We start from the raw sequence: 15,751 nt of genomic DNA on the forward strand, positions 1-15,751 counted from the left end.
TAACTGGAAATCCTATCCATAGTTTTGCTGATGATAGCACGTTGCATTCCACTTTCCATTTTGAGAAACCTTGTCCTGCCTCGAAAATCCGTCTCGAAAATCTGCTACCAATTCCTTAAATGCCGATCTTCAGGTAATTCTCCAGTGGGGCAAAGACAACTTAGTTGATTTCAACCCTTCTAAAACTCAATCTTGTCTTATATCTCGCAAAAAGGATTCTTCTGCTCCTATGCTTATGTTTAGTGACACTCCTATTTTTAGGCAAAATGATATATCTCTTTTGGGGATTACCCTGACTTCTAATCTCTCTTGGCACAAGCACATTACAAATATTGCTTCCTCTGCATCTAAAAAACTTGGTTTTCTCTTTTGCTCTTGGCGTTACTTTTCTTCCAAACAGCTGCTCACTCTTTATAAATCGCAAATCCGCCCCACCATGGAATACTGTTCAGACATCTGGAGTTGTGCCCCCAAAACCTCTCTCAGGCTTCTTGATTTCATTCAGAAGAGGGCAGTTAGGTTAATTAATGATTCATCTCTAACAGAGTTTCTCCATTCGCTTTCTCATAAACGTACTGTTTCTGCTGCATGTCTCTTCTACAGATACTTCCATGGGCACTGTTCTTCTGAATTATCTTCTATAATTCCCGCTCTCTCTTTCAAAACAGTCCGAACACGTGCCGCCACCAGCCAACATCCATTTACTGTCCAACTTCAAACCCACAGAACCAACTTTTCATCTTCCTCATTTATTCATTCAACTGCCGTTTTCTGGAACAACCTTCCTTCATATGTATTTCCTGAAAATTACAATCTACAGATGTTCAAGTCCAATGTCAACAAATATCTTCTTTCGTCTTCTCAACCTCCAACCCAAGCACGGTACTAAGTACTATAGGTTCTAATACCTCTCGTGTTTTGGGGTTCACATAAAAAAAAAAAAAAAAAAAGTTTACATAAGTAAAGAACTCTTTGCTGTATTTCTTTGCATCCATTGCCAAGATTTTCTCGTAATCTGCCTTTGCCTGCCTAACCTCCTTTGTAACTTGGTTACAAACCAGCTTATATCTATCATAGGCTTCTGTGTCACATGTTAATTTATGTGTATACCATTCATTTTTCTTCTCTGCCATATGTCTCATTAGTTCATCTGACATCCATTTAGGCCTAAACCTTGAACAATATTTCTTAGTTGGTATGTAAAGCCCAGTAGCTTCCAAGATAAGTTCCCTGAATGCTTCCCATTTTGAATTTGCTGTTGGTAACATTATCAGTTGGTCTCACTTTATAGAATTTAAATATTGTCTAAGACCATTGTAGTCACCTTTACGAAAACAAAAACCCTTCCCTTTACCCCTTTGGTAGTTACGTCTTTGAGTAAATCCCACTTCAGCACACTGTGATTACTGCCACCTAGTGGTTCCTTTATCTGTAGATTCTTAATGCATGAAGAATCACTAGTGATAATCAGATCAAGAGTATTACTCCATCTAGTTGCCTCCCTAACATGCTGTTGTAGAAAACAATCATCCAATAAATCCACAGAAGCCTTGCTAGTGTGTAAGTGACCAATCCACAAATTCCAGTCAATATCTGGGAAATTAAAATCCCCCATTATAAGACTCTCTGATTTACTGGCCCACTCTATTTCCCTGTACAGTTTCTTATTATACTCATCAGAGTCATTAGGCCTATAGCACACTCCTACTCTCAATTTTGATCTCCCAATGCTTATGTCACACCAAACTGACTCGACACTGCACTGTCCAGCGAAGTCGACTGGTTTCACTTCCTTGGATTTTATGTGTTTCTCAACTAATAGCGTAACCCCTCATCCCTTCCTATCCTGTCTATCCTTTCTGTACACAAAGTATCTCAAATTCATCAAATTTATTTATCAAACTTCTAGCATTGGTGTATGTGCAAGTATACATGCACCTGTTCTTATTCTTAGCTACCCTAACGCAACCCATGTGTTTACTTGTACAGCAATGACTCCCAGCAGTCTCTGAAATATCCTGCAACTTGTTTTCCAGGCTGCTGCTCATTCCAATAGAAGCAGTGCAAGAATCACTTTCACCTCTGCCAGTGGCTACTGTTAATCTGTTAGTCCTTGTGTCCCCCCCCAAGCTAGCAGTTTTCCGACCCACCTAACACTGCCTCGATAGCATCAGCAAATATTCTTGCACCCTTTCTATTTAAGTGTATCCCATCCCTGTAGAAGCAGTCTCTCCTGTTAACAAGTACAGACCAGGCTGAAAAAAATTTTACCCCTTGAGCCTTGCACAATCTTTCCCGGACCGCATTGATCGAAAAGGCTCTCATCCTATACTCCCTCCTATCGTGTCTGGGAAGAATTGCAGACACTTTCAAATTCAACCCTAATTCATGGCTTTTTTTCAAAAGTGACCTGTACTTGTTAAGTAATTCTTCTTCTCTCCTACTCTTAATATCATTAGTGCCAACGTGTACAACTATATCACCTTTTGTGCCCTTAAAATATGATATATACGCACAACGTCATCAGCCTTTGCCCCTGGCAGATATACCCTGGTCCTGTTCCACCTATCATTTTTTTACAAAGAATGTTCCCCGTTTCCCTGACAATAAAGTCACCAACAACTACTAGTACCTGTGGGACCAGCGCATTCTGCCTTGGGGTTTGCTACTGTGTTGCGTGATGACCAAGTACAAGCTCTGGCGTTGATGTGGGTAGCTGAGAGCTTGATGGGCCCCTCAATTTAGATCCTTCCAGGTCCTTTATGCTCTCATATAGGCACATAATAACGCTGTGTTGTCGCCTGATTTCCTTACACTCCTTACATCGTGCTCACACACACACGCACACACACGCACGCACGCACGCACACACACGCGCGCGCACACACACGCGCGCGCACACACACACACACAGAGATATCCCCCATGGCAATATTATGTCCTGTACGCAAGCAGTACATTTTAAAAGGCTGTGATTCAGAGGGCAACTGTTCCCCTCAGTGCTCCCCTGAGCTACAGCATTTCCATTAGCTTGAGCCTTTTGCTTTGCTGCTCTGGTCTGAGTCATGATTTTGATTTAATTTCAATAAAAAAGTTCAATTTCAGTACAAAATTATAATTCTAAACCTTGTATCCCAACACAGTTATAACGCTATATATATTTTTCAGTATTGAGTATTATCTATGAGTTCCATTTATATAACTTCCATATCACGTTATGTTTTAATTAATTATGTTACGTTTTTAATCTAAAAGTACAATTTAATTGACAATGAAGTTTAACAAGATTAATGGAATTTACTGATTAATTGACAATATTATGTTATATAATATTCTAATCTAATTCGGGATATAACGTTGTTTCGTATAACAATGGCAGCAAGTTACGAATGGTAAATCTACGGACGCTTAAGTATTAATTAACTTCCAAATCTAGATGTCTCAATTCAGAATAAACTAAGGATCCTGACAAGGTCTATAAGATGCTTATAGAAAATAATTTGATGTAACAATTGGTCAATAAAGCGGCTAAATATGGCTAAAAAACTTCTCGTTCAGTGGAGCTGCAACTTGTAACCTGTGGATTTGATACCCTTACCGAGACTTTCATGCAATTACAAGGCTGAGTAAAGAATAAATACACCAGATTAATCACAAAATCATGCCATACTACTAAATTTAAATCAAAAGTTTTAGAAAAACAATAAGTTCAAATCAATAAATAAGAAAATCCACTTAGCGGCTTTGAACACTTCTGACTCAGATTAAAATTTTTTTATGGGAAATCTACTTAAATCTTTGAATCTTGAATCTACTTAAATGACTTTAAGTAGATTCAAGAAGTTGAAGCTGTTTCTACTGTACAAGTTTTCTCAAATTGGAAAGTTTAATGTAGTTTGAAGTCATTAGGAAAAATATGCATAGGATTTTCAGTGAGTAGAAGAAGGTCAGTTTACAAGAGCAAAAGAATGAGAGATAGAACTGAACCTAGGGAAACATAAGCATTAGTAGAGAAGTTAGAAGGTGGTATAAAAAAACTGGATATTCAATTACAAAAAATAATTAGCAGGTCAAGATTTAGGTCAATTATTGATCAGATGGAAGATTTTGAGATTGTTTAAGAGTGAATAGTTGATTGATTTTTCCATTGTTTTTGAAATAGTAGTGTTAAGTGCAATGGAGCAATAACAGAAAGAGATTGATTTGTTACTATTTTTGAGAACAAGCTGGGTGTGAACAAATTTGAAAGCAGAAGGAAAAAACAGTGGAATTAAAAAAAAAAAAAAAAAAGTTTAAAGATGATACAGAACAGGAGGTAGCTGAGGGACATAGGTGTGGGAACAAGTAGAGAAACTGGACCCATTGGCTTGTCAAAGATTCTTTCTGATGTGACAGGCTTGGGCATGCTACATGGGAGTCTAAAATGGCAATTCACCTTATATACAGTTCTCATTTGTGAGTCAAGTGGATTGCATTTCAGCAAAGTTCGGACATTCAAAAACATCCATTCCTCTGCTTGCAACTTTGTGGTGGGACTGTTAGGAACCTTGGATAAAGACTGAAAGACTATATCTAATATACTAGAGGTGAACTTCTAGGTGTGAATGAACTTCAGTGGAATTTAAAGAATACCACCCCTCTGTGTCACCAGACAATAGGTGGTAGATGCCCCTTTGGAATCTAACACCTATTATTGTATCATCTAGTTCAATACCACCATTTTGCCTATTGGAGGCTTGAAGTGGTCAAACCTATGCTTAATCTAAAGAGTTAAGCTATGGAAATCTTGATCTCTTCTATCATGCAGTATGAGTGACATCTTTTGATATTATAGGCATCATGGGCAATCCAGTATTTCTTATATTTCAAGGGCAACTGCTCTAAAATGGTTTTTGAAGGTAGATTGTGAGAATTTTTTGGCAAAGAATGTAACTGGAAAGGAGTATGCATCTTTATGTATGTAAATACTAGCAGTAAAGGAATGAATCACATTGGTCCACTAGATATGGATAGTAGAGCTGTATATGATCTTGTTAAGGTTGCTGACAAATTAGATATTTTGTCTCCACATTCACACGAGACGAATTCTTTAGGGATGGGGATGCCAGAAGTATATCAAATTTTAACAGGGGACTAAATGATTTTTTGATAACTGAGAGGAAGTTGAAAAGAGAGGTTACTGAGTCTAGATGTGAAGAAAACACTTGGGCAGGTTGTATCTATCCATTTATATTGAGAGTGGCAGCAAAATATGTAAGCAAACTTTTAACCATAATTAGGAGAGCATCCTTAGATTGAGAGGATATGCCTATGGACTGGAAATGTGCAAATGTATTCCAGTTCACAAAGGGGGAGGGAATCAAAGGGCAAAGTGAATAATTGTAGAACTGTAAGTTGATTTCTGTCCAATTTATGCACTTTTGCAGTCACACCATGGATTTGTCTAACCAATCTGATTGGATACAATGATGCATTAACAAAGAAACTGGATGCAATAAATAATTTTGACATCATATACTTTTATTTCAGAAATTTTTTTTTTTTTTTTTGATACTGTTCTAAATAAAAAAATTGCTGTAAAAATTGGAGCAGTGTGGCATTAGAAGTGAGTTACTTTTATGGTAAAAGGGGTGGTTCAGTGGAAGAAGACAGAGATTTGTTATTGGTGGCACTGCTCTTCATGGACTAATGTTATTACTGGAGCCCCCAGAGTTTAGTGCTGGGCTCATTGCTGCATTCAGTATTTAATAATGATATTAATGAAGACAGATCAGTCTTAATGTGTAAGTTTGCAGATGATTCTAAGGTTGGAAGTTCTTAATGACAGTAATTGGGGTATGCTATTGCAACAAGGTTTTGAAAAATTAGTCAGAATCGCTGAGAAGCTGCATTTGTAGTTTAGAATTGATAAATGCAAGGTACTGCATATAAGTCAACATTCAGGGTAATGGAAAATGAAAAAGACCTTGTGGTTGGGTAATTATGCAGTCATACATGAAGTTCTCTGTCTGTGAAGTGCAAGCAGGCTGCCAGAACAACTCATGAGATTTTGGCAGTGATATACTGGAATTTTTCCAGAAGGAATAAGGAGGTGATTATCCCATTGTATAAGGTAATAATTACAGCTACATCTAGAGTACTGCATACAGGTGTGGAAGCCTTATTTTAGGAAGGATATGAATCTGTTGAAACAGATGCAGAGACAAGCAACGAGTTTTGTGAGAGAACAAAATGTTCCTCTTATCAGGAATGGATTCAGTTCTATAAAATTGCAGCATCTGGTGACTAGACACCTGGGAGATCTGATTGGATGTGTAAGGCTTTGAATAAATTGAGTAACCTCATTTCTAATGGATGGAATCCCTCCTCTTGCTTAGACTGAACCTGAATGAGTATAAATTCAAAGTTAAGAAATATGATTGCAGAATAGATGTGTAGAAATTTGCCTTCAGCAAGTCAGCAGTTGATTGTTGAAAGAAAAATTTCAGTCTGGTGTTGTAGAAGTGGGTAGTTTCAATGAGTATAAGGAAGAAGTAGGCTGACAATTTTCCACTACTGATACAAATACTTTTAATTATACATTATTAATAAAAAGGTATCTTTACCCAGCATTATTTTCACGAGACGTGGCAGTTACTTATATAGTGTCATACGCATCACTGCATTTAGGATTCAGCAGTGCGTAGCACACACTTCTTGATTAGACCGGGGTTCGAGCCCGTCACCACCAAATACGGAGGATGCGGAAAGGTCAGGGAATGACCACCGCATATTCCCAGAGCAATATGGCCTTAGTTGCTAATGCTCTTAAAAACCAAATAATAACAACAACAACAGTATTTAGGATTCTATTAGATAGTGTAGTATTGACAATTAATTAATTAAATTTATTGATCTTATTAATTTAAAATATCATGCCCCAGATTAGAGCAGCAAAGCAACAGGCACAAAGTAGTGGCAGGAGTGCTGTGACTCGGGGGAGAACTGAGGGGGGCGATTCTCCAACACATCACAGCCTAAAAAAATGTTCAACTTGTGAAATGTTTGCCAAACTCTCTGGAACAGAACATGATCTAGCCAAGGAGGATGTCTTTGTGTGTACCAGGTGCAGAGAGTGTCTAGAAATTAGGCGTCAACTCAGCATTCTAATGGGAATCTATGAGAGCTTGAGGTGTAGGGTAGATGCCCTCGAAGAAATTAATATGAGGGGGCCCATCAAGCTCTCAACTGCCCAACTCAATGCCAGAGCTTACTCCTGGGAATCAGGCTACACAGCAGCAATCTCCAAGGCAGAAAGCCCTGGTCCCAAAGGAAACTAGTTATTGTTGGTGACTCCATTGTCAGGGAGGCGGGGAATATATTGTGTAAAAAGGATAGATGGAATAGGACAAGGGTATGTCTGCCAGGGGCAAAGGTTGATAACGTTGCGAAGCATATATCAACTTTTAAGGGAACAAAGAGTGATGTTGTTGTACATGTTGGCAAAAATGACATTAAAAGAGATCTGCATTATAAGATCTTATACATTATAAGAGATCTGCAGGTTTACTTAACAAGTACAGGTCAATGTTGCAAAAAAGTCGTGAGTTAGGGTTAACTTTGAAAGTATCTGCAATTCTGCCCAGACACGATAGAAGGGAGTACATGATGAGAGCATTGTCAATCAATTCAGCTCTGAAGGGAATGTGCAAGGCTCAAGGGGTAGACTTTGTTTTTCATTTTCAGCATGATCTGTGCTTGTTAACAGGAGAGACTGCTTCTACAGGAATAGGATACACTTAAACAGAATGGATGCAAGAATATTTGCTGATGCTATCGAAGCAGTGATAGGTGTGTCGGAAAACTGATAGCTTGGGGGGGGGATTCACAGACTAAAAGGTTAAAAGTAGCTGCAGGCAGAGGTGAAGGTGATTCGTGTACTACTTCTATTAGAATAAGCAGCATCCTGGAGTGAGGGGTGTGGGGGTTACAGGGACTGATGGCAATGATCGAGCAATAGGTAGGTATATGGGATGTGTTAGGGTAACTAAGAATAGGAGCATGTATACCATTGCTAGAAGTATAGTAAATAAATTTGATGAATTTGAAGTGTTGGTCAAGACATCAAAGGCATATATTGTTGGGATATCAGAGACGTGGTGTCACACATATATTAGGAATGCAGAATTAGAATTTGGGGAGTACAATGTGTACAGAAAGGATAGAGAGGACAGGAAGGGAGGAGGGGTTATGCTGTTAATTAAGAAAAATATAAAATCAAAAGAAGTACATCCAGTTGATATAGACGGACAGTGCACTGTTGAGTCAGTTTGGTGTGACATAAGCACTGCGAAAGGTAAAAATAAGTGCAGGAGTGTGTTATAGGCCTAATGACTCAAATGAGTACAATGAACAATTGTACAGAGAAATAGAGTGGACTAGTAAATCAGAATGGCTTATAATGGGATATTTTAACTTCCCAGATATTGACTGGAACTTGTGGATGGTCACTCGCGCATTAGTAAGACTTTTGTGGATTTATTGGATGATTGTTTTCTGCAGCAGCATGTTCCAGAGGCAATTAGAGAAGGTAATATTCTTGATCTGGTTATCTGCAGTGATCATTCATGTATTAAGAATTTAAAGATAAAGGAACCACTAGGTGGCAGTGATCACAGTTTACTGATGTGGGATTTACTTAAAGATATAATTACCATCAGGAGTAAAGCATAGGGATTTTGCTTCCGTAAAGGTGACAACATTGGTCTCAGACAGTTTTTAAATTCTGTACAGTGGGGATCAACTGATGTTACCAACAGCAAATTCTAAGTGGGAAGAATTTGAGGAATTAATCGTGGAAGCTACTAAACGTTTCATACCTATTAAGAAATATTGTACAAGATTTAGCCCTAAATGGTTGTCAAATGAACTAATGAGACTCTGGCAGAGAAGAAAAATTCATTTGATTCATATAACTTATCAGGCGACACAGAATCCTATGGCAGATATAAGCTAGTCTGTAATCAAGTCACAAAGGAGGTTAGGCAGGCGAAGGCAGATTATGAGAAATCTGTGGCAAAGGATGCTAAGAAAAATAGCAAGGATTTCTTTACTTATATAAACTTTAAAAGGAATGGGATTAATCTTATTTGTCCACTTGATAGCGATGGTTTGACTATTGATGATCCTGCTCAGACAACAAACAAACTAAATGAGTATTTTGCATCTACATTCACACATGAGGAGTTATTAAGGATTGAAAATGCCAGAAGGTTATCAAATTGTAGCAGGGTGCTTAATGATTTTGGAATAACTGTGAGCAAAGTGGAGGAGAAATTGTTGAAGTTAAACATAAGAAAGGCACCTGGGGTAGATTGGATCTATCCGGTTATATTATAGGAGGAGGCAAAGCCACTAAGCAAACCCTTAGCCATAATTATGAGAGCATCCTTGGACTCAGGGGCGGTCCCCACTGACTGAAGATGTGAAAATGTATCCTCAGTTCACAAATCAGGGATCGAAGGGTGACACGAGTAATTACAGACCAGTTAGTTTAACTTCTGTTCCGGGTAAAATAATGGAGTCACTGGTTAAAGATGCATTGCAGGATCATCTACACAAGACTGCAGCAATAATTTAGACACAGCATGGGTTTGTTAAGGGAAAGTCTTGTCTGACAAATTTTATTGGATATTATGATGTGGTTACAAAGGAACTGGATGCAAAAAATAATTTTTATATCATATAGTTGGATTTCAGGAAAGCTTTTGACACTGTTTCACATGGAAGACTACTGTACAAATTGGAGCAGAATGGTATTAAGGGTAAGTTGCTACAATGGATAAAAGGATGATTGAGTGGGAGATGACAGAGGGTGGTAATCAATGGGTGCTGCTCTTTGTGGACTAATTTTCTTAGTGGAGTCCCACAGGTTTCGGTGTTGGGTCTACTGTTGTTTTCTATATTTATCAGTGATACTGATGAAGGTATATCAGGCTTAGTGTCAAAGTTTGCAGATGACACAAAGGTTGGCAGAGTTGTTAATGACAGTAATGGCAGTGTGCTACTGCAGCAGGATCTAGAAAATTTGGGAAGATGGGCTGAGAAGTGGCAACTGAAGTTTAACATTGGCAAATGCAAAGTACTGTATATGGGTAGAAGTAACCCCAGAGGAACTTACCAACTGTGTGGTACTACACTTAAGGTGGTAGAAAATGAAAAAGACCTGGGAGTAATTGTGCAGTCAGATATGAAGTTTTCTGAGCAATGCAAACAGGCTTCCAGGGCAGGTCATGGGGTTTTGTCAATGATATACAGGAATTTTGCTAGCAGGGAAAAGGAGATGATTGTCCCTCTGTGTAAGGCAATGGTCAGGCCACGCCTTGAGTACTGCATATAGGTCTAGAGGCCTCCTTTTAGGAAGGATGTAGATTTGCTTGAGCGTGTACAGAGAAAGGCAACAAGATTGGTGAGTGGAATGAAGGGATCCTTTTACCAAGAGAGGCTTAAGTTCTGAAAATTGCAGGGGTTCGAGACGTGGCACCTGCGAGGTGATCTGATTGATGTATATAAGGCCTAGAATGGGTTGAGCACGCTGAATTCTGATGGGATTCTTCCAATTGTTTAGATTACGAACCTAAGGGGCATAAATTCAAATTGAGGAAAGACAGATGTAGAATAGATGTAGAATAAAGGAAATTTGCCTTTAGCCAGAGGGTCAAATTTGCCTTTAGCCAAATGTCCATCTGTCGTTGTGGAAGTTGATAGGTTAAATGAATTTAAGGAGGTACTGGAGAAACATTCAGAGGGAATGGTTGTGTAAATTTTTTTTTTCTTTTGCTGCATAAGCTCATACGCTTGTTTTCTTACATCACATGGCACTATTACTACTACTACTACTACTACTTTCTAGAAATATTTGTTGCACATTATCTGTTAATTTATGATTAAACATTTAAATTTTTTCTTCCTTTCTAAATATAGTCCAACTGTTATTTGAGATGTTTCTCATGTGGAAAGTTATTGTCTACTTGGAATTGAAAATGCAGGGAACTTGGATTAGGTGCGAACAGCCCCCCCCCCTTTTGCTTGAATATGCCAATTTTGCTTTAAGGACATCGCAAACAGTACATCACTTGCATCTGGAGTTTCGATTTGCCTCTATCCACTGACATCTGGCAGTTTCATCTACAGAAAGTAGTTCTCATTGTTTTATTTTATTTTTTTAGGAAAACCCCAAACACGAAAGGTATTAGAACCTATATTACTTAATACCGTGTTGGGTTTGAGGTTGAGAAGACAAAAGATGATATTTGTTAACATTAGACTTCAACTTCTGTAAACTCTAATTTTGAGGAAATACGTATGAAGGAAGGTTGTTCCAGGAAACGGCAGTTGAATGAATAAACAAGGAAGACGAAAAGTTAGTTCTGTGAGTTTGAAGTTGGACAGTAAATGGTTGTTGGCTGGTGGCGGCACGTGTTTGGACCGTTTTGAAAGAGAGAGCGGGAATTATAGAAGTCAATTCAGAAGAACAGTGCCCATGGAAGTATCTGTAGAAAAAGCATTAAACAGAAACAGTACGTCTACTCTGAGACAGAGAGTGGAGAGACTCTGTTAGAGAGGAGTCATTAATTAACCTAACTGCCCTCTTCTGAATGGAATCTAGAAGCCTGAGAGAGATTTTGGGAGCATCACCCAAGATGTGGGAACACTATTCCATGGTAGGTCGGATTTGCAATGTGTACAGAGTGAACAGCTGTTTGTAAGAAAAGTAACGCTGAGAGTGAAAGAGGAAACCAAGTTTTTTAGATGCAGAAGAAGCAATATTTGTAATGTGCTTGTGCCAAAAGAGATTAGAAGTCAGGGTAATCCCCAAAAGAGATATATCATTTTGCCTAGAAATCGGAGTGTCACTAAAGATAAGCATAGGAGCAGAAGAATCCCTTTTGAGAGATATAAGACAAGACTGAGTTTTAGAAGAGTTGAAATCAACTAAGTTGTCTTTGTCCCACTGGAGAATTACCTGAAGATCGGCATTTAAGGAATTGGAAGTGGATATTCGAGAAGTTGAAGCTGATTGAGCAGGGCAAGGTTTTTCAAAATGGAAAGAGGAATGCAATGTGCTATCATTGGCAAAACTATGGATAGGATTTCCAGTCAATGGAATAAGGTCATTAATATACAAGAGGAAAAGAGTGGGGGAAAGAACTGAACCTTGGGTGACACCAGCATTAGTGGAGAAGTTAGAAGACAGAGAGCCATCTACCATTAAACTCAATGAGCAATCAGAGAAAAAACTGGATAACCAATTACAAAAGCAGTTGGCAAACCATAAGATGGAAGCTTGTTTAGAAGACCTTTATGCCAGACACGATTGAAAGTCTTTGAGATGTCAAGCACAACTGCTTGTGTTTCACCAAACTTTTCCATTGAATTTGTCTATAAATGGGTAACATAAGCCAGAATATCACCATTGGATCGACATTGATGGAATCCATACTGGTGATTGTTGATCAGACAGAAGGTTTCTAGGTAGTTTAAGAGTTGGTGGTTAATTGATTTCTGCATTACTTTAGAAAGAGTAGAAGTAATTGCAATGTGATGATAATTGGATGGGAGGGACTTGTCACCTTTTTTATGAACTGGCTGGATATGAGCAAATTTCTAAGCAGAAGGAAAAACACCTTTGGAATAAGAAAGTGAGAAACGGCAGCAAAGAACAGGAGTAAGTTCAATAGCACAGGTTTTGAGAACAAGTGGAGAAATACCATCAGGACCTGTAGCTTTCTTACCATCAAGATTCGTCAAAATCCTTCTGACATTCTTTTGACAGAAGACCACAGGAGGCATTGAATGGAGCGTGTTGGGAATGGTGGGAGGTGTTTTACCAAGATCATTAATACATGAGTTGGAAGAAAAATGGGATGCTAACAGTTCAGCTTTATCCTTAGCTGAAGTGACAACAGAACCATCTGGTTTTGACAGAGGTGGGAGCAGAGATGGGCAAAAATTGTGGCCAATAGTTTGGCAAGAGGCCAAAATTCTCGTTTAATATTAGGGCACAAAGCAAGTTTTCTACTCTTAGCCTGTTCAAAATTTAGTTTGGACTGATTAATGACTGTTTTACAATTGTTTTGAGCTTAGGTGTAGGCAGAAAATGAAACTGAAGAACTAGAAACAAGCCAATTACGATATGCAACATTCTTCTCTTGAACAGCCTTAGCGCATTTATTGGAAAACCAAGGTTTAGATAAAGGACGAGGTTTTAGAGTGGAGTGTGGAATAAAGGATTCCATTCCTACAAGAATAATTACACTGACACGATCTGAGGAAATGTTGACATCAGAAGTTTTGAAACAGTAGTTGGACCAAGGAAAATAAAAAAAGAAATCTTGCAGGTCATCCCATTTTGCATTCTCGTAATGCCAAACAATTTGAGGCTGGGAATAGACATGAGATATAGGCTGTATTGAAGAAGAGACAGTCCACAAGTTATGATCTGAGGTACGTAAACAATCACTTACTTTGACCGTGTACTTAGAAGGGTTGTTTGTGAGAAAAAGATCAAGCGTGTTGACTGTATGGTTATGATTGTCTGGTATTCTTGTAAGTAAATGAACAATCTGTGCAAGATCATTAGAAATTGCAAAAGCCTCAGCATCTCGACCAGCTGGGTCGGTGTGACTAGAAAACGGAATCCAGCTGGAGTTGTGAACATTAAAATCACCATGGAAAATTACCTCACTGTTAGGAAAGTTCAACTAGAGAAAGTTAAGTTGCAAAGAGAGGAAGTCAAAGAGCTCCAAGTGATTAGTGGAGCTGGGAGAATGGTAGAGACAACAGAAGAATTTGACACATTGAAGTAGCGAGATTTTAAGCCAGAGAAGATCGAAAAGAGGGGACTCCAAATTACGAAGTCTCTGACCGGGAATATCAGAATGGACATATGCACAAGTACCACCTTTGAGGCAAAAGGAATCATACAGCGAATAATTTGGGCAACTGAGATGAGCAGTAGTTGAATCAACTGAAAACTGAGATTCTATCAGAAAAAGTACATGGGGTTTGGCAGAATGCAAGTGGAAATGGATGTCGTAGAGATTAGAATTGTGACCATGTATATTTGTGAAATGAACTAGGAAGTGTTTTGGAAGTTTAGATCTTTTCTCAGATAAGCTTACTCTATTAGTTCGACAATTCGTGGTGTATTCAATAGTAAGAAAAAGTGGGGGGGTATGCTGAATGAAGTAATGAAATTTTTGGATATGGCATACACGTGGTAAGAATATACCCAGATAATTGACATAATGTGGCCTCGACAATGTCCCCCGCATACACACTACTCGGACTCCTTCCAGTCACTGTCTGGCAGAGTACAGGTAGCAAGGTTATACACTAGCTGATCTAGAAGCCTCCGAAAGAGTTACCAATAGGTTCGGCCCAGTGTACTAACTAGCGACCAGCCTGCAAACGCCATTTTAGAGCTGCACCCTCTAAATGTATGGAAGATTGGATCTCGCCATGATGTTCATCATAACCTCAAAAATCATCGTACTGCATGATGGAAGAAAATATTCCTGTGATCACGACTTACGGTCGAAAAGCGGTGTCAGCTTCAGGAAGGAAAATCGTTTTGAATATTTTCGTTAGATTCTTTTAATTGCGTTAATTTGATTTTTAATTGTTTTAAATTGATTTGAATTGTGTTAAATTGATTATTTAATTATTTATATTTTACTCTAATGTACCGGTAAGTTGTCGATTTTTTCGTTTTTTCCGTTTTAATTTCTGGAGGGTATCATACGGAAGTGTTCTACGCACTATATTGAGGTAAACTCCTCTTATTATTTTACTAATATTATTATCAACGTAGAACATATTGAGTAGTACAGCTCTGATTCATACTATCTAAGTAACTGGTAATATAATGGAAATGCTAATATTCAATAATTAGTAATATCATAATGAATTTATGATATTAATTTGTTTCTTTTTTTACAGTGTTCTTTTTTTTCTCTTTACAGTGAAACCAAGAATTGATAGAACAAATCTGAAAAATATAACAGTAAAGGTGGGTCAAAGTGTTAATTTTGATGTTGACATTATTGGAGAGCCACCCCCATCAGTATCGTGGAAATTTGGAAACACTCCTATCGATATAGGTGATATATATAAAATTGATAATATTGACTACAATACCAAGTTTTTACTATTAAAGGCCACCCGTAAAGAAAGTGGAATTTACACCATTACTGCTACAAATAATTCAGGAAGTGATGAAGCCAAGGTTGAAATCACAGTTCTAGGTAATTGTTAATTAAAAATTGTAATTCAGAAGCAAAAAACTGATTACCGTACCTTTTAATTTATATTTGATGTAAATTGTATATATTCTTAATTTAATTGAAATAAGCTTGCAAGAGTTGCACTTTTAAAAATAATTAAATAAATAAATAATTTTTATCTATTTCCAGAAAGAAAAGGCGATTTTTTTGACAATCAAAAAAAAAAAATAATAATAAAATAAATGGATGGGTTGATTATAAATTTTTAAGTGATATAGAATCCTAGAATAATCACAAACTAGTGTATAATTAAGATACTTTTTTTGGGGGGGGGAGGGTTAGACAGGCTATGTCGGACTATGAAAAGCCCTGCACCAAGATTGCAAAAAGAAAATGCAGCAATATGCATATATTAGAACTAGCAGGAAAGGGTTAAAACATATGCTGACACTATATATGAATGCTATGACTATTAATGGTTATTT

General features: G+C 37.8%; 1 protein-coding gene across 2 annotated transcripts in view; it reads left to right on the plus strand.

Moving 5' to 3' along the window:
- The window catches only part of LOC150079033 (twitchin-like), a 2,795,346-nt gene that overhangs the window by 1,126,618 nt on the left and 1,652,977 nt on the right, over nt 1-15,751 (plus strand). For both annotated transcript variants that reach the window (XM_090382361.1, XM_090382360.1), the window contains one exon: nt 15,006-15,287. In XM_090382361.1, coding sequence (XP_090238487.1) covers nt 15,006-15,287 — 282 coding nt within the window. The remainder of the gene's footprint in view (nt 1-15,005; nt 15,288-15,751) is intronic.

This window comes from Mastigoproctus giganteus, chromosome 10 (genome assembly GCF_048544385.1).
Source record: "Mastigoproctus giganteus isolate SK-2022 chromosome 10, ASM4854438v1, whole genome shotgun sequence".
Classification (NCBI taxonomy): Eukaryota; Metazoa; Arthropoda; class Arachnida; order Uropygi; family Thelyphonidae; genus Mastigoproctus; species Mastigoproctus giganteus.